This window comes from Erythrolamprus reginae, chromosome 7, assembly GCF_031021105.1.
Source record: "Erythrolamprus reginae isolate rEryReg1 chromosome 7, rEryReg1.hap1, whole genome shotgun sequence".
In the NCBI taxonomy this organism is placed as follows: Eukaryota; Metazoa; Chordata; class Lepidosauria; order Squamata; family Dipsadidae; genus Erythrolamprus; species Erythrolamprus reginae.
The window spans coordinates 28,318,194-28,336,111 of NC_091956.1; the positions used below are offsets into that span (position 1 = coordinate 28,318,194).

Here is a 17,918-nt window from a genome sequence, read left to right on the forward strand (position 1 = left end):
GATAGTCCAAGAAGACACAGCGTCTCAAATTAGAGCAGCGAAGCAGAACCATTTTGAACATGCAAACAAAATTGGTAAATGGTTAGCGTACAAATTTTTAAAAGAAAAAGATATATTCAGCAATTAGAGAATAATAAAGGGAGATTGCAACTCACATTAACCAGGGGGGGGGGGGATAGCAATGGAATTCTACCAAACACTTTATTAAAAAGAAGAAATTGGAAAAAAAGATATAGAACAAGACCTAAATGAGTGCCACTTAGAAGGGATATCTGAACTATATAGAGAAATATTAGATAAATAAATAACTAAAGATGAGCGTGAAATAACTGTTAAAAATCAGGAAAACAATAAAACACCAGGACCGGATGGGATACCTGCTGAGTATTATAAAGAATTACATAATACAGTGGTACCTCTACCTAAGAACTTAATTCATTCCATGACCAAGTTCTTAAGTAGAAACATTCTTAAGTAAAATAATTTTTCCCATAGGAATTAATGCAAAGGCAAATAATGCATGCAAACCCATTAGGAAAGAAACAAAAGCTCAGAATTTGGGTGGGAGGAGGAGGAGGAAGAAGAGGACAGTCGCTGCTGAAGGAAGAAGGTGAGATGAGCTATTGCCTTTCCACACCCAGACGCTCCGGGAGGCAACCTTGCGCCGGGTGTATGGGAGGCAGCGTGAGGGAGTCACCAAAGCGAAGTGGTTTATTCTCTCTCCAAGTGCCTAGAGAAACGAAAATGCTCCATTCACTCTGGGCTGCCAAAGCCTCCTTAAGTCCCACTGAAAGCTCTGGCAGCCCAGAAAAGCCCAAGATGGCTGGGATTAAAGGGGGAATGGCAGGAAACTGGCCGGGCCTTCGTGCCACTCTCAAATTTCCTGGGAATTTTTTCCGGGCTTGGGTTCTTAAGTAGAAAATGGTTCTTAAGTAGAGGCAGTAAAATCGGTTAACATTAATGGTTTAAACTCTATAATTAAAAGAAAACAAACAATTAAAAAATTACAAAAAGAAAATGCAGATATAGTTTGTTTACAAGAAACCCACATTAAAACAACTGACCATAAAATATTAAAAAACTTGGTAAACTTTTTATAGTGTCAGTGGAAACAAAAAAGAGAAGAATTGCAGTATATATAAAGGAATGGCTAAATCACAGACAAATATATTCTGATAAAGATGGTAGGATTTTAAGTATAGAATTTTCAATAGATTATAAGAAAACAACCTTAGTTGCAATATATGCGCCAAATAGCGCCGGCAGACTTACCCACCAGCGCCGTTTGCAGGAGGGTCGGGCCGACACCGGACTCCTGGCGTCCGCCATTTTGGATCTCGGCCGAAGTCTCGTGAGGCGAGACTTTGGCCGAGAGTCAGGCCAAGGTGGCCTGATTGCTGACGCGTCCGGGCGGGGCTTGCCGGCCCTATTTAAGGGCGCGCGGGCCCGGGCTTGGCCTTTTCGCCCGGACTTCGGCAAAAGCAGACACTCGGCTGGGTGCCTGCTTTCGGCGGCCATTTTAGGCGGCCTCGTGTCACCCGCCCGCCATTTTGTGGCCTGCTGAGTCGGCGGAAAGGCCTCTCCAGTGTGTCGGGAGCCGCTTCTTCTCAGCGGAGCCGGCATCGGCTGGTGGCCGCCCACGGTTTGCGCGCTCCGGTTTCCCCCAGGATCGGGGGGTTGGGGGGGCACCCGTTTAGGCGGAGTGGCTCGGCGCTTTCCTTCCTCAAGGGGAGGGGGGTATTCGGGTCGGCGGTGTGACTCTACCCAGGGGTATTCACCCGGGTGGGCAACTTCAACTCTGAGCCCCAAGGTGCTTCTGCCGCTGGGCTTGCCCTGATAAGGCCTGTGAGCTTGGTGGTTGGCCTGGTTTCCCGGTGATATTCCATCTAACATAATAACAATAATAATAAAGGTATGGCCCCAAAGAAGAGGCAAGCTCAGGCCCCCCCGGCCCAACCAGCAGTGCGGCCTAGGAGGGCTTTGAGGCCTTCAGCCCGGGCTCGGGCTAACCTGGAAGGGACCCCTGGGGTGGTCCCACCGGAAGGGGGGGTGGGGTTTATGCCCCCAGCCCCTCACCACGATTTTTCTCCCTCTCTTTCTTGGGCCAGGGTCCTGGAGAGGTTGGACGAGCTGGAGCGTTGGCGGTCCGGCTCGGGCCTGGGTGGACCCCTCCTGCCTGCGCCGGCGGCCTTGGGACGCGATCCGGATGAGGAGGCAGCCCAAGCCGGGCAGATGGCCCAGTCCGGGCTGATGGCCCAGTCGGGGCAGATGGCAGCGTTGCAGGGCCCTGCGAGGATGGCCCCCCCGTGGATGTCTTCAACCCCGTATGGGACAGGTGAGGCTGCACCACACGTGTCCTCCACTTCGCTCCTCCCCTTACCCGGTCCAGGGTTTAACCCGCCGGGTTTGGGGAGTGGAGCTAGTTTTATGGGGTCCCCAGCAGGCACATGCGGCCAGGTTTGGTCCCCGCCGGCTTAGTCGTCGGTGGCGCCGGCCCCGGGGGTAGCTTTTCCACTGGGGCCTGGGGTGACTGGGGCGGGGGGTTGGACCCCTCCAGCACCAGCTATTATGCCCCCGCCCCCTTTGGTGTACCCACCGGGGATGGGGGTGTTGGGGATGGGGGCCACCACCGTGTGGGACCCGTTGCCCAGCATCAAGGCGGGCGCCATTCCATGCGGGTTGCCAGCCACTCCCTTGGGGTTCCACCTCCACTCGTCTGTAAAGGAGGCGATTTGGAGGGGGGAATATGTGGACCTCTTCTCCCTATTGAACAGAGAGGTCCCTAAGCAGGATAAGGAAATAGTGCCCGGGGAGAAACCCAAAAAGACCAAAGTTAGCAAAGAAAGCTATACGCTTTCCTGACTTATGCCACGGTCGTGATTCAGAGGCAGCCGGTCAGGGCCGCTGCCATGCTCAAATATGTCGACCTAATTGCTAGGGCCCATTTTGAGTATAAGGGTACCATCTGGCGCCACTACGACAAAGGTTTTAGGATGCGGGTGGCTTTTGACCCCTCGCTACCATGGGACATAGTTGTGCCGGACCTATGGTTCCAGGCCACATATATGTTGGGCAAGGAAGGGTGTGACAGGACCTATAGCGGTCATTATATGGAGGAAGAGCCCACAGCTTCCACACCGGCCAAGGCGGCCACGGGGGGAGCAGGGAAGGGCGCCTCCCCTGCATGTCATGAGTTTGCGGCAAAAGGGGCGTGTTTTCGTCCCTTTTGCAAGTACAAACATGCATGCGGGAATTGTGGGGGGACCCATGCCGCTTCTGTGTGCCCCTGCCCCAAAAAGGGGGCGGATAAGAAGGGATGGGGTCCAGCAAAACCACCCCCACCTACTGGGGGTAAAGGGGCCCAGCCCAATTAATTTAAAAGCACTTGAGGGTTGGTTGGAGGACTACCACCCTCGCTTGAGAGCGGCTGCTCTCTTGCTAGGTTTCTCAAAGGGGTTCAGGATCCCTTACATGGGGGTTAGGCAAGCCTTCATGTCCGACAACCTCAGGTCGGTTGTAGGACATGAAGACATTGTTCGGTCCAAGATAGCGAAGGAGGTGGCCGAGGGAAGGGTCCTTGGACCTTTCCCGGAGCCGCCCTTCCTGAATCTTAGAGTATCCCCATTAGGGGTGGTCCCCAAAAAGGCGAGTGGTGAATTTAGGTTGATTCACCACTTGTCTTTTCCTAAAGGGGAGTCAGTGAATGATTTCATTCCTGACGAACTTTGTTCAGTCCAGTACGCATCCTTTGATGCGGCCGTGGACATGGTTAGGAAGTGTGGGGTTGGAGCCCTTATGGGTAAATGCGACATTAAGTCGGCATTCCGGCTCCTCCCCATACACCCAGACGACTTCGAGCTGTTGGGCTTCCACTTCGAAGGTGGTTTTTATGTGGACAGGGCTTTACCCATGGGTTGCTCTGTCTCATGCTCTCTTTTTGAGAGTTTTAGCACCTTCTTGGAGTGGGCGCTCAGGAGGCGCAGTGGTCTGGGCTCGGTCGTTCACCACCTTGATGATTTCTTGATGGCGGGGCCTGCGCGTTCAGAGCAATGCTTTGCTCTAATGCGGGACTTCGAAGCCCTTTGTGCTCAGTTGGGGGTGCCCTTGGCCTCTGAGAAGACTGAAGGCCCCACCACCAAGATTACCTTCCTTGGTATTGAATTGGACTCAGAGGAGCAATCTTCTAGACTGCCCCTGGACAAGTTGAATAAAATCAGGGGTAAGCTTGATCTCGTCTTGGGCTGCAGGAAGGTCACTCTTCGGCAGCTCCAGGAATTAGTGGGGATCCTTAATTTTGCCTGCTGGGTCATCGTACCGGGCAGGGCCTTTTCTAGGAGGTTATACACTGCGATGAAGGGGCTCTGTTTGCCCCATCATCGTACCCGCTTATGCGCAGGGGTCAGGGCTGACCTCTGCGTGTGGCGGGAGTTTTTAGACCAATTTAATGGGCTGTCTTTTTGGAGGCACGAGCTTCTTTTGGAAGCTGAGTTGCAGCTCTGCTCTGATGCCGTGGGGACTTGTGGTTTTGGGGTAGTGTTAGGTGACCAGTGGTGCTGGTCGGCTTGGCCTCCGGAATGGAGCGCCTCTTCCCTGGTTAAGGATTTGACCTTTTTAGAGCTCTTTCCCCTGATAGTGGCCTTAGAGCTCTGGGGGGAGCAGTTTAGGGACAAGACTGTGCATTTTTGGTGCGACAACCTAGCGGTTGTCCATGTTGTGAACGCCCTGTCCTCTAAGAGCGACAGGGTCATGCGGCTTGTCCGCCATTTTGTGCACAGGTCCTTGTCCCTAAACGCATTGTTTTTGGCCAGACATGTCCCCGGGTTAGATAATGGGGTTGCTGATGCCTTGTCCCATGGTCAGTTGTCCAGGTTTCGGACCCTGGCCCCATGGGCCCAAGAGTCGCCAGAGGCATTCCCCGACCACCTTTGGAGCCTGGGCGTGCTCCCGAGCAGTGGAGAGAAGAGGCCTCCAGGGCTATCGCCCTCTCGGTAGCACCAGGCACCCTGAGGGCTTACCAGCATGCAGGTCAGGAGTTTGGGGATTTCAGGCAGGAGAGGGGTTACCCCCATAGTTGGCCTGCCCCAGTGGAACACCTGGCAGAATTTTGTGTCCAGCTTAGGCAGCATGGCCTTTCAGTTAGGACAATTAGGTCCAGGTTAGCCGGCCTCGTCTTTCTGTCCAAGGCGGGGGGGGGGGGGGGGTTTGCAGATTTTTCTGGTGACTTCCGCATTCGGAAGATGCTGGAAGGCTGGGTGAGGGAGCGACAGGGGACCCCTTGTTACACTCGTCAGGCCCTGACGGTTCAGCAGCTGTCCCTGATTAATCAGGCTTTGGACAGTCTGTGTGCCTCTCTGTACGAGGCCCGTCTTTTTAGGTCAGCGACTTGTGTCATGTTTTTTGGGGCCCTAAGGGTCAGCGAGGCCATGACCTCCTCTCAAGCTGACACGTCGCTCCGTGCCTTCCAGTACACTGATCTAGCCTTTAGGCAGGGGGGGTCTCCCTTTTAGTAAGGCATTCTAAGACAGATCAGCTGCACAGAGGGGTTCGAATTGAGCTTAGTGCTGCCACCGACCAGTCTGTGTGTCCGGTGGCTGTCTTACAGCACTTTTGTAGCTTGAGGGGGTCGGGGCAAGGGTACCTTTTTAAGCATCAGGACGGTACCCCTCTGACCCATTATCAATTCTGGGTGTTAGTGTCCAGAGCAATGGCTCAAGTAGGCATGGATCCCGCCGGCTATGGAACGCATTCGTTCCGTATCGGCGCCGCCACTAGCGCGGCACTTTCTGGTTTCCCGACCCAGAGGATTCGGGAGATCGGCCACTGGCGGTCAGCGGCATATTTGGGTTATGTTAGGCCCGCTGAGGATTCAGGGCAGGGCTTAGGCTAGATAACCTCTCTGTGTCCTCTTCCAGGTAGCCATGCCAATACGAAACCGACGGCGCTGCTCTGTGGCCACAGCATGATTTTTTGGGCCGGCCGCTCAGCAGCCAGAAGCGCCATCGGGACCCAGCTGTCATTGGGACAGTGGGTCAAGATCGTTTGGATGGGCCGAAGAGGTATGTGGTGGGAGGGTCTTCTGCCGCAGTTGCTGGGAGGGCGGCATCCCAATGCTGCGCCCAGAGGTGCTGGGAGGGCGGCTTCCCATGGCTGCGCCCAGGTTGGACTGGGAGGGCAGCATCCCATTGCTGCGCCCAGATGGCTGGTCTTGCACCTCGGTGGCAATGACCTGTGCCTGCTTGGGGGTCTGCCATTGATCATCCAGGCACGCGAAGACCTGCGGTGGCTTCGCACGGTGTGGCCCAACACGCAAGTGGTGTGGTCAGGGATCCTCCCGAGGATCACGTGGAAGGACGCCATTTCCCTTAGGGCCATTCACCGGGTCAGGCGTAGAGTAAATAAGGCTCTGGGCCTTATAGTCAGGGAATTAGGTGGGGTTGTAGTGGCCCATCCCCTCATCACTGTAGATCGGCCGTGGCTTTACTGGGCCGACGGCATTCACCTGTCAGAACAGGGGAACGCCATTTTCTTACAGGACCTGCAGCGGTCTCTGCGTGAGCTGGCGCAGTTAGAGGGGGGAGTCGGGGGGCCAGGATAGAGATCTGACCCCCGCTCTGTGGCAGGTTAGGGGCGGAAAACTGGGTGGTGGTTTAGCAACTGCATGTTCTCCGTTGGGCATCTTTGGGGATGATTGACAGGTTCTCTCCAAGCTTGTGGTGGTGGCGAACTGAGCAGTTGGGGGGAACCTGTCTTTGGGTCCCGCACCTTTAAGTCCCCTGTTAGGGGTTAGCCGGCGGGACCCCCCTCATGCAAGTGCATGGCAGGGTCTCAGGTGAGGGAGGGGTCCCTCACCTGGACTAGCATGGAGCTACGCCCATAGGTTGCCCAGGAAGTTTATGTGACGTCATTTTCCGCCCCGGAAGCAATTGTTTGACCCTGCAGGTCCATTGTTTGGGTCATAGTTAGGCATGTTAATTTATGCTAATTCAGTTGAATAAATTATGCTAATTTATTATTAATAAAAATGACCCAGTTTAAATCCAGCTCTTGTGTCCGTGTCGTTACTCCGTCTCTTCTGCAATAGCGCCGGCGGACTTACCTGCCGGCGCCATTTGCAGGAGGGTCGGGCCGACACCGGACTCCTGGCGGCCGCCATTTTGGATCTCGGCCGAAGTCTCGCAAGGCGAGACTTTGGCCGAGAGTCAGGCCAAGGTGGCCTGATTGCTGATGCATCTGGGCGGGGCTTGCCGGCCCTATTTAAGGGCGCACGGGCCCGGGCTTGGCCTTTTCACCCGGACTTTGGCAAAAGCAGACACCCACCCGCCCTCCCTATTTTGCAGTGTGCTATTGAGGGTCGCCCTAGGGGGCCGAATGGGAATTTTTTGCGGCTTGGCCTCTTAGCCGGGCCGTTTTTTCGCCCATTCCACACTGGGGAGATGGATGTGCGGTTAGGGGGTGTTTGCACCTGTTAGGCTAATTGGCTTACCTTTGGTCATTTGGGTAGGCAGGTTAGGGGCGGAAAACTGGGTGGTGGTTTAGCAACTGCGTGTTCTCCGTTGGGCATCTTTGGGGATGATTGACAGGTTCTCTCCAAGCTTGTGGTGGTGGCGACCTGAGGAGTTGGGGGGAACCTGTCTTTGGGTCCCGCACCTTTAAGACCCCTGTTAGGGGTTAGCCGGAGGGACCCCCCTCATGCAAGTGCATGGCAGGGTCTCAGGTGAGGGAGGGGTCCCTCACCTGGACTAGCATGGAGCTACGCCCATAAGTTGCCCAGGAAGTTTATGTGACGTCATTTTCCGCCCCGGAAGCAATTGTTTGACCCTGCAGGTCCATTGTTTGGGTCATAGTTAGGCATGTTAATTTATGCTAATTCAGTTGAATAAATTATGCTAATTTATTATTAATAAAAATGACCCCGTTTAAATCCAGCTCTTGTGTCCGTGTCGTTACTCCGTCTCTTCTGCAATATAAATCAAAGAGAATTTTATCAAAAACGTTTTGAACAAAATAAAATACAAGATCAAAATATATATTTGATTGGCGACTTTAATGCAATTGTTGATTCAACTAGAGATTACAAAACAAGAAACAAAAGAAATAAAAATAGAAACCGATTACCCTCAATTTTCTTTGATATGATAGAGGAATTTATACTTAAAGATGTATGGAGAGAAAGAAAGAAATTTAAAAAGCAATATACATATTTTTCACACACACACCCCAATAAATCATGGTCTAGAATAGACATGGTATGGGCTAATAATGAAATAGAAAACAAAATAAAAGAAATCCAGATTGGGACAAATATTTGGGCGGATCACCATCCAATAATATTAACCTCAATAGGAACTGAAAGAAAGAACAAAAATAATAAAAGAAAAGGGTTACATTGAGCATATGGGAAATAGCTAATTTTTTTCTTAAAAGAAAATTGGAATAAGGAGACCACAATACCACCAAAGCGTATATTAGGGGCCTATCTATAGCATATCTAGCAGGAAAAAAGAAATAAAAATACAAGATCAAATTAAAAAACTGGAAATCAAAATTCAAAATGACCTACAGAATGAAGCCTTAGGTCAGGAAAAAGATAAATTAAAACATGATCAATTTTTCCCATAGGAATTAATGCAAAAGCAAATAATGCATGCAAACCCATTAGGAAAGAAATAAAAGCTCGGAATTTGGGTGAGGGGAGGAGGAGGAAGAAGAGGACAGTCGCTGCCTAAGGAAGAAGGTGAGATGAGCGCCCCCTTTTGCCTTTCCGCATCCAGACGCTCTGGGAGGCAACCTTGCGTTGGGTGTATGGGAGGCAGCGTGAGGGAGTCACCACAGTGAAGTGGTTTATTCCCTCTCCAAGTGCCTAGAGAAACGAAAATGCTCTCTTCACTCTGGGCTGCCAAAGCCTCCTTAAGCCCCACCGAAAGGCTCTTCTGGCAGCCCAGAAAAGCCCAAGATGGCTGGGATTAAAGGGGGAATGGCAGGAAACTGGCCAGGCCTTTGTGCCGCTCTCAAATTTCCTGGGAATTTTTTCCGGGCTCGGGTTCCTTAAGTAGAAAATGGTTCTAAAGTAGAGGCAGAAAAATCTTGAGCACCTGGTTCTTATCTAGAAAAGTTCTTAAGTAGAGGTATCATTGTATATTGAAAGAACAGATGTCAGAAACCTATAATGAAGTTTTAGAAATAGATAAAATACCAAATTCATGGATAGAATCACTAATAACATTAATCCCCAAAGATACAAAAGCAAAAAGCAAAAAAGAAGACTATGGCTGACATTTTGTCGGCCCATGGATTTTCTATTAACTACCAGAAGAGCCAACTCGTCCCCTCGGCCACTCATTTTACCAACCTCAGAAGGATGGAAGGCTAAGTCAATCTTGAGCCTTGTGAGATTCAAACTGCCAAATTGCAGGCAGCCGGCAGTTATTAGAAGTAGCATGCAGTACTGCATTCTAACCACTGTGCCACCATGGCTCTTTGGTGAAAAGGTGAAAAAATGGGGTTATAAGTGCTGAAGGAGGTATCAAATGATGGATATCAGATGAATGGAATATTTTTAAAATGCATCTGGCAATGAAGTTGGCAAATGTGACAAAAATGACTTTAAATCAGGTTGAGCTGCCGAAGTAAGCAAAGGAGAAGGAAAAATGAAAGATTTGTCCCCTTTAGGAAAATTATGTGTCTCAATACTTTCATCCTGCAGTTCTGCTATGTCACTGAACACGGGAGCAAGAGGCTTAAAGCTGGGTTCCCAGTTCAGCAAACAATTCCAGTTATAATTCTCTCCAATATCTTTAACTGAGTCTACTGTGGTAACAAGATCCTTACTATCAGGTCCTTCTGTATATTCCATTGTGAAATCTGTCATTATTTCAATTTCTTTAACTGTCATTTTTGCAAGTGTATGGGACATCATTTTGTTGCAGAGTAATTCTCTAAAGTATTGGAGAGCCTCCGTGCTTTGCGAAACAGATTTCATCTTATTTTCTCCAGCCTGACATGAAAACTGATCAGAATTCCTTGGAATTCCCGAATTTGGTATAAATGAGCATATGTCACTTAAAGCAGATTTACTACCCTTCCTATAAGGATGTTCACTGACCTTTTTTAGTTCCACATCTTTTCCAATTTCCCTTTCTATTGATCCATGGCTATGTGAGTTCGATTGTACACAAACACTATCAATAGTTCTCTTATCACTGGTGTCAATCAAACTTAGCCAATTAGCTACGCTCCCAAAAGGGAGAATAGTTGTTCCATGGATTTGGGGTGGATTTTTTTGTCTATGCATGTTTAGATCTATAACTGAGGAACATGGCATCTCTTTCTTCAGGCTATAGCAGCGGGTATCTTTTAATATGTATCTACCAATAAGCACAGCAAGACAGATGGCTAAAAATGAAAGCACTATGATAGAGATGGCAATGCTAACAGACAGGTCAGCTGCTGGCGGTGTGGGATAGCTCGCAAGGCTACTAGAAATCTTTATCAGAACTGTGCAGATGCTGGACTTTAACTCCTGCTTTGAACTATGAGCTTTTACTAGAAGTTCAAAAGTGCCATCTTTCTCCTCCATACTACTTCTTTTTTTGTGAAAAGATCTAGCCAAATAAACGGAGCCACTGCTACAGTTCACCGAAAAGGAAGAAGATTGTTCTAACAAAATATAATAAATGACACCATCAAATCCACCATCACAGCCTGATGCTTTTACATCACCAATCAACTGCCCTGCTTCATTCTTCTTGGGAAAATAAAAGAAATATTCATCTTGGTTGAACACAGGGTCAAATTCATCTAATCCTTCAACATTAATCTGAATAGTAACAGTAGCTGTGGAATTGCTTTTATCTTTTGCCTGTGCAAGGAAACAGTACTTACTCGAATGTTCAAAGTCAAGCACCTGCTTGGTGCGGATATTACCAGACAAAGAATCTATTATAAACAGGTTGTAATCTCTAAGATTCCCATGAGCAGACAAACAAGATGACTGGATAGAGTAGGAAAGATAACCACGAGGACCAGTATCAAAATCTAGTGCAGAAATAGTGCGGACAGAGGAAAAAGCAGGCATATTTTCATGTATGTCACACTTGAGGTTTGGAAAAACAAATACGGGAACATAATCATTAGGCTCAAGCACACTGATAAAAACAACAGCAAAAGCCACATTTTTCAAATGTGTTCCTCCGTCAGTAGCTTGAACAGTCAAGCTGAATTCCATAGCATCCTCGTAATCTAGAGCTCTGATCAGATGTATTGAGCCAGATTTACCTTCTAATAGGAAGTGCCCGTTATCATTTCCAGAGGCTATATTGTAAGTGATATCTGCATTAATTCCAGCATCATAATCATATGCTGACACTGAAGTAATGTAATTACCAACTGGAAAGTCGTCCCTGACATGAACATGATATTCCAAACGTGTAAATACAGGTGGATTGTCATTAACATCTGAAATAGATATTGATACAGTAGCAGTGGCATTTAGATGAGCAGCTCTATGATCAGATGCAAGAATTAACAATTTATAAGATGAACATCTCTCTCGATCTAGGGTGCTTCTCAAAACAAGGTTTCCAGTCGTTTGATCTGAATATTCTGGCCTAAATACAAGCTTTTTCACATAGAATTTATTATCATTATTGCCACCAATGATGGAATACACAACATTGGTGCCTTGATGATTTCTACCTTGGTCATTAACTGAAAATGTGAACAAGATGTCTCCAACTGAAGCATTTTCACTTATAGTAAAATTATAGACTGATATTGTAAACAAAGGAATATAAGTATTCATAGCTTGTATCTGCACTGTAACAGAAGTCATAGCAGTCAAAGGAGGCTTTCCATGGTCGCTAGCTTCTACAAGGAGATGGATCACTGGATTACTGAATTGATAGGTCAGTGGCTTAACAAGAAATAGTGAACCTAAAATAAAATAAAATATGCATTATGTTGTGCAAAAACTTTTAGTACTAACACTATAGTTTCCACTTTCTGTATTGCACAAAGATGAAAAACTCATCATTTAAAAAAAATGTGTTACAAAAAAGAAATACAATATAAAAGGACAATTCCAGACAGTCAAAAATTACATGGACTAAATTGAGTTCACATAAATTCAGGAGTATGAAAAACATATTATGTTATTGAGAAAATCATTATAACATATTATTTCTTATATTTAAAGAAATTCTATATTCTTAAAACATATTAATTTAGTGATTTTTTTTTAGTCACAGAAAAATAATATCATTCAAATTAAATAAATATATTCAGATAGGCCAAAGAGTAGATATACAACCCAAAATATAGAATATATACTATAGGATTTTATCAATCCCTTGGATCCTTTCTTCTAGTACTTAGAAGAAACACCTAGATCCTTACTTAAAGTCATGAACAATATATTTAGCTATTTCAGGTATGCATGAAAAGACTGTCTATTAAGCATTCTCAGCAAACAGAATCTCAAATAGGATTTCCCCAAATTTGTGTTGTGCATTTATGCAGGCTCACCATTCTGTGGATCAATAAAAAATGCATCAGAGACAGAAACCATGCTGTAGAATATCTTTCCATTGGGCTCCGAATCCTCGTCTGTGGCATGCACAGTCAAGACAGAGTCATCTATATACCTACATTCAGGTATCATTACCTGAAAGAAAGGGAAATAAAATACAGCATTTCAAATATTGACCATTAATTGGTTTTAAAAAATAGATTACTAATCCTGAAATTTCTTTTTCTTACCTGATAGGCATCCTGCATAAATACTGGAGGATTATCATTGACATCAGCTATAAGAATTTGAAGTCTTTCTATAGTTTGGTGCATAGAATCAGACACATTGATAAAAAGTTCCAGATGAGTATTTATTTCAAAATCTAATGCCTTTACCAGTATAATTGTTCCCTTCAACTGGTCAATTGCAAATGTCTTTCCAGGATTATAACCTTCAGCAAAACTGTAGTGAAGAGGTGGGCCCAAGTCTGTATCATTTGCAATTACTTGTATCAGTAGGAATCCAACTGGCATACCTGCAACAATCATGCTTAAAAATGAGACTATAGCACAGTAGTTCTTGCACGGTTTGAATAATGTAAACCAGCCATTGATTCTATTATTTAGTAAAAACTGAAGTGTTATATTACAAATGATCATAGTTATATAGATGTTAGGCAAATTTTAAACTTAATTCTAAAATGAGTAATATAGAACATAGAAACATAGAGATTGATGGCAGAAAAAGACCTCATGGTCCATCTCGTCTGCCCTTATACTATTTCCTGTATTTTATCTTAGGATGTATTTTATCTTAGGCATGTTTAAATTCATTTACTGTGAATTTACCAACCACATCTGCTGGAAGTTTGTTCCAAGCATCTACTATTCTTTCAGTCAAATATTTTCTCACCTTGCTTCTGATCTTTCTCTCAACTAACCTCAGATTGTGCCCTCTTGTTCTTGCGTTCACTTTCCTATTAGAATAGTAATAAGGGCTGACTAGATGGATCATGAGGTCTTTTTAAAAAAGTATATGAGGTCATGAGGTCTTTTTCTGCCATCAGTCTTCTATGTTTCAATGTTAAACACTTCCCTCCTGACCCTTATTTAACCCTTTAACATATTTAAATATTTTGATCATGTCCCCGCTTTCCCTTCTGTCCTCCAGCTATACAGATTGAGTTCATTAATAATATTGCAATAATAATAATACATTAACAATATTGCATTTCATTCTGTACATTTTGCAACAACCATAATACAAATGTATGGCCATCTTCAATTATCTGAGCATAAGATTGAAAATAATATTACAACACCCTATACTTGGTAGGTTGACTTCTAGATACTTCATGGTCACAGCAATATTCTTTACCCAAGCAACTTTCTTCTGGGATGGTTTCTACTTCATTTCTGAAGATCACTAAGATCAATATGTGTCACTGCTTCCTTCATAAACCTTTGTTATTGACATGCACAATTATGCGGGTGTGGCGCAGCAGGTAGAGTGCAGTACTGCAGGTCACTGAAGCTGAATGTAGATCTGTAGGTCAGCGGTTCAAATCTCATCACCGGCTCAAGGTTGACTCAGCCTTCCATCCTTCCAAGGTGGGTAAAATGAGGACCCGGATTGTGGGGGAAATATGCTGGCTCTGTTAAGAAGTGCTATTGCTAACCTGTTGTAAGCCGCCCTGAGTCTAAGGAGAAGTGCAGCATAAAAATTGAATAAATAAATAAATAAATAAATTTCAAGATAGGAATCTTAACTTTTACGTCTAACCATTTTTAATATTTACAATACTGATAATAGAATATTAGATAAGTTATTTTAAAATTATTGTTATATAACTGTGATGGCGAACCTATGGCATGCGTGTCACAGAGAACCCAACCCTCTCTGCAGGCATGCCAGCTGTCGCTCCAGCCCAGCTCCATGTGCGTGTGCCACCTGGCGGCCAACTGGTCTTTGGATCTCTGCCACTCATACATAGAAGAGAGGGTGCATGCAGGGGATGCATGTGCGTGAGGTGCTTGCATTGTATTTTGGGGGTTCGCCTTTGTTGACAGGCCATTCATGCCGACAAAGAGGCTGCAAGTGCAGGCTGTTCATGCAAGCCAATAGCCAGTGGCGGCAGGCCATTCACACTGGCAAAGAGACCGTAGCTGCAGGCTGATCGCATCGACAGAGGCTGTAGGCTGTTTGTGCTGGCAAAGAGGCCAATAACTCAGGGTGGAGTTGTGCCCAGCTACACCAACAAAGGCCAGAAGTAGCCTCCTGCTATATTTTGGCTTCTAGATTGGCGCAGGTGGCTTTCCAGTTCCAAAATGGGACATTGGGGTGGCACGCGTGAGAATCCAGGGGCACGTGCACAGGGAACACGCATGCACATGCAGGAGGGCCAATTGCATTGCATTTTGGGGGTTCAGGCACCCACATATGTATTCGTGCACGCACGTGTGCACTTTGCACACTCAGCACCAAAAAGGTTAATCATCGCTGTTACATAACTATAAGACAATCTCCACTGGATCTTGACAAAGGCTCTTCTAATTCAATATTTTGTGTCACACTGAAGTCAACTGGATGCATTTGGGAAGCCACAGAACTGGAGAAGAAAGTAAAAATCTCTTTTTACTGTTGATTTCCAACAATCAGTGCCCATGATTCAAGAGAAGAGCCATTTATTTTAATAGCTATTGATATTGTCATCTGTTTCCTAGCTAATCTACTTTTAAAAATACCATTATTTGAGTTAGATTTCAACTTTCCTCCATTAGCTCAAGGCACCATACTTTGTTACTTCTGTCAACATTAAGAGTATTTCAAAATTCTCTTAAAGTTGGTAGTCTCAGCTTCACAATAGGGTAAAACATAAAATAAAAATAAATGTCAGGAATAATAAATAGTAATTATTTTTTAATTTCCAGATTAGTGTGTTTTAAGACAAAAGGCCCTCTATTCTAAAGGAATAGATTGTATTATTTTTTGGTGTTTATTTTAAATAGTTCAAAAATATTCAAAGGTATTAGAAATATTTGCTCAAATGATACTTTCTATTTGAACAAGAATATAAATAAAAAAACTATTCCCATATTTCAAGTTTAACCCAAGCATAAAATGAGAATCATTCTTACTTTCAGAGAGATGGATAACATCAAATGGCTGCAGAGTTGGGGCATTATCATTGATATCCACAACTTCTATTTCTACTGTGCAAATAGCAAATCGCCCAGGAATTCCTTTGTCAGCAGCTTGTACAACCAACCTATTAGGGAATCAGTTAACTTGGGATTATTGGCTATAGTAGTATTATTAATAATGGTTATATAATTCTTTTTAAAGAACCTCAATACAGATATTATCTCTCTTTCAACACACAGACACACACACAGATATATGAGAGCGAAAGTGTTACAAAACTAAAAATGTACATGACATTCTTATTGATTTATATACTGCCTGCTATACAGTAATTTAAGACAGCAAACAGTGCTCCCTCCTGTATTTTTCCTGCAATAGTAATGTGATATGAAGCTATATGAGCATAGACCAAGAGGTATTTGCAATGGTAAGAAAAAAAAATAATTACCTCTGTTAGTATAAATTACATTGAAAAATCCTACTGGTTTCAGTGGGAGGTCATTCCATACATCATGGGCATCAAATTTGATTTTGTCACGTGACATACAGTATCATGACTTTGCTGAGCCGTGGTGGGCATGGCCTACTCGTGATACATTCGGCATGGGGGCCATCAGTTTGACACCCCTGCCATACACAAATGAACCTGAGAAAATAGTGTCTTACTAAAAAAATAACATTGATTGAGTTCCTGGGTCTTCAACTGCTTTATAATCCACGTACAGATTAAATATGCAAACATTTAGATGATCAAGTGTAAATTCATTCTCACTGAAATCAATGGGATTTTAATGAAAACATAGTTTCATTACCTCATTGATTTCTTTGATGCTACAATAGTCAGTTTAGTTTTGATTCACCTCATTGACTTCCTAAAGCAATAAGGCATTGCACAAAAGTGATAAAAGTCTCTTAACCACACTACTCTACACCAATTACTTCTAAGTTAAAGCAAAATATTCTTCAAAAGACTAAATAACTTTAATTGGTAACATTTGCCCAGAGGTTTTTATGTTGATACATAAAGAATCACAGAGGTCAATAAAAGCTAGAACAAAAGAACAGGACTAAACATAGACAGAAAATCTTAATGCACTGAATACGCTTTATATACTGTAAATAGTCTTAAATTGATATAAGGCAGTTATATCCCTACAAATGTATTAATATGTTGTAAATGGAGTATAGCAGAGTATACACTGTCAAATAAATATGGAAAATTTATATTCCCTTTCATCTCTGATACAATAATATTGTATGCAAACATTGTGTTTTCCTTTAAAGTGACAAACATTTGTTTTCCTTTATTCATATTTTGGAAACAAACATGAAATTACAATTTGATCTTACGATTCTATTGTTATTCATCTACCACACTGGTTCTGTACTGGGTTTTTGGGGTTTAAAAATGGTCAGAATGTATTACTTAAATTACAAACTTGTATTTAAGTTTCTAAACACCATAATTTCATATTATGCCTAGAATATTTATAAGTAAGTTACACATAGAAATACATATTAAACTGACCAGTTTCTTAAATTTCAGTGTTTAAAAAACACGAAAAAATATATAATCAAGGGCATCTAGATAGTGTCTCTGTGAACAGTTTCCTCTGAAATTCTTACTTTAAAGTTTTAACATTTCCAGCATTTAGTTGCAACAACAGATCATTGTAGTTTCAGAAAAGTGAGAACTATGACTTGTATTTTTTTTTTAAAAAAATCAGTCTTTAGGTTGGCTATAGTTTGTTCAAGGGAAATGCATTTTAAAAGCAACATTTTATTTTAGAGCACATGTAATCATTTCTAATTGTGCATTCTGCAATATGTTTAGAAAAAAAAGCTTGGGAAATTATTCCCAGACATACTGAATTAGATACATCAGAAACAATAAAAAACCCTGCACAAAGAGCAGCGCCGGACTTACCCGGCAGGCAGGCTTTGCTGGAGGGACCGGGAGACACGGTCCCTCATGGCGGCCGCCATTTTGAATCCCGGGCGAAGTCTCGCGATGCGAGACTTCGCTCGGGAGATCGGGGCCTGATTGGCCAGGCCCTGATTGGTCCGGGCGGGGCCTGCTTGCCCTATATAAGGGCGAGCAGGCCCGGGGCTCTTCCTTTTCGCCCGGACCAAGCTCCTGAGCAGACGTTCGTTCGTCTGCTCCGGCGGCCATCTTGGGTGGCGACCTCGTGCGAGGCGCCATTTTGTGGCCTGCGGTCTTGCGAAGAGCCTTATCTGTCTAGCGGAGCCAGCATCGGCTGGACTC

At 44.7% G+C, this 17,918-nt stretch overlaps 1 protein-coding gene across 1 annotated transcript; it reads right to left on the minus strand.

The window, feature by feature from the left end:
- Nucleotides 1-9,556: 9,556 nt before the first annotated feature.
- On the minus strand, nt 9,557-17,638 carry LOC139170642 (protocadherin-23-like). The gene is made up of 5 exons (XM_070758133.1): nt 17,580-17,638; nt 15,646-15,776; nt 12,757-13,043; nt 12,523-12,661; nt 9,557-11,931 (listed from the first exon to the last, which is right to left on the minus strand). The coding sequence occupies exons 1-5, from the start codon at nt 17,636-17,638 to the stop codon at nt 9,557-9,559; spliced, it is 2,991 nt and encodes a 996-aa protein (XP_070614234.1).
- Nucleotides 17,639-17,918: the final 280 nt, after the last annotated feature.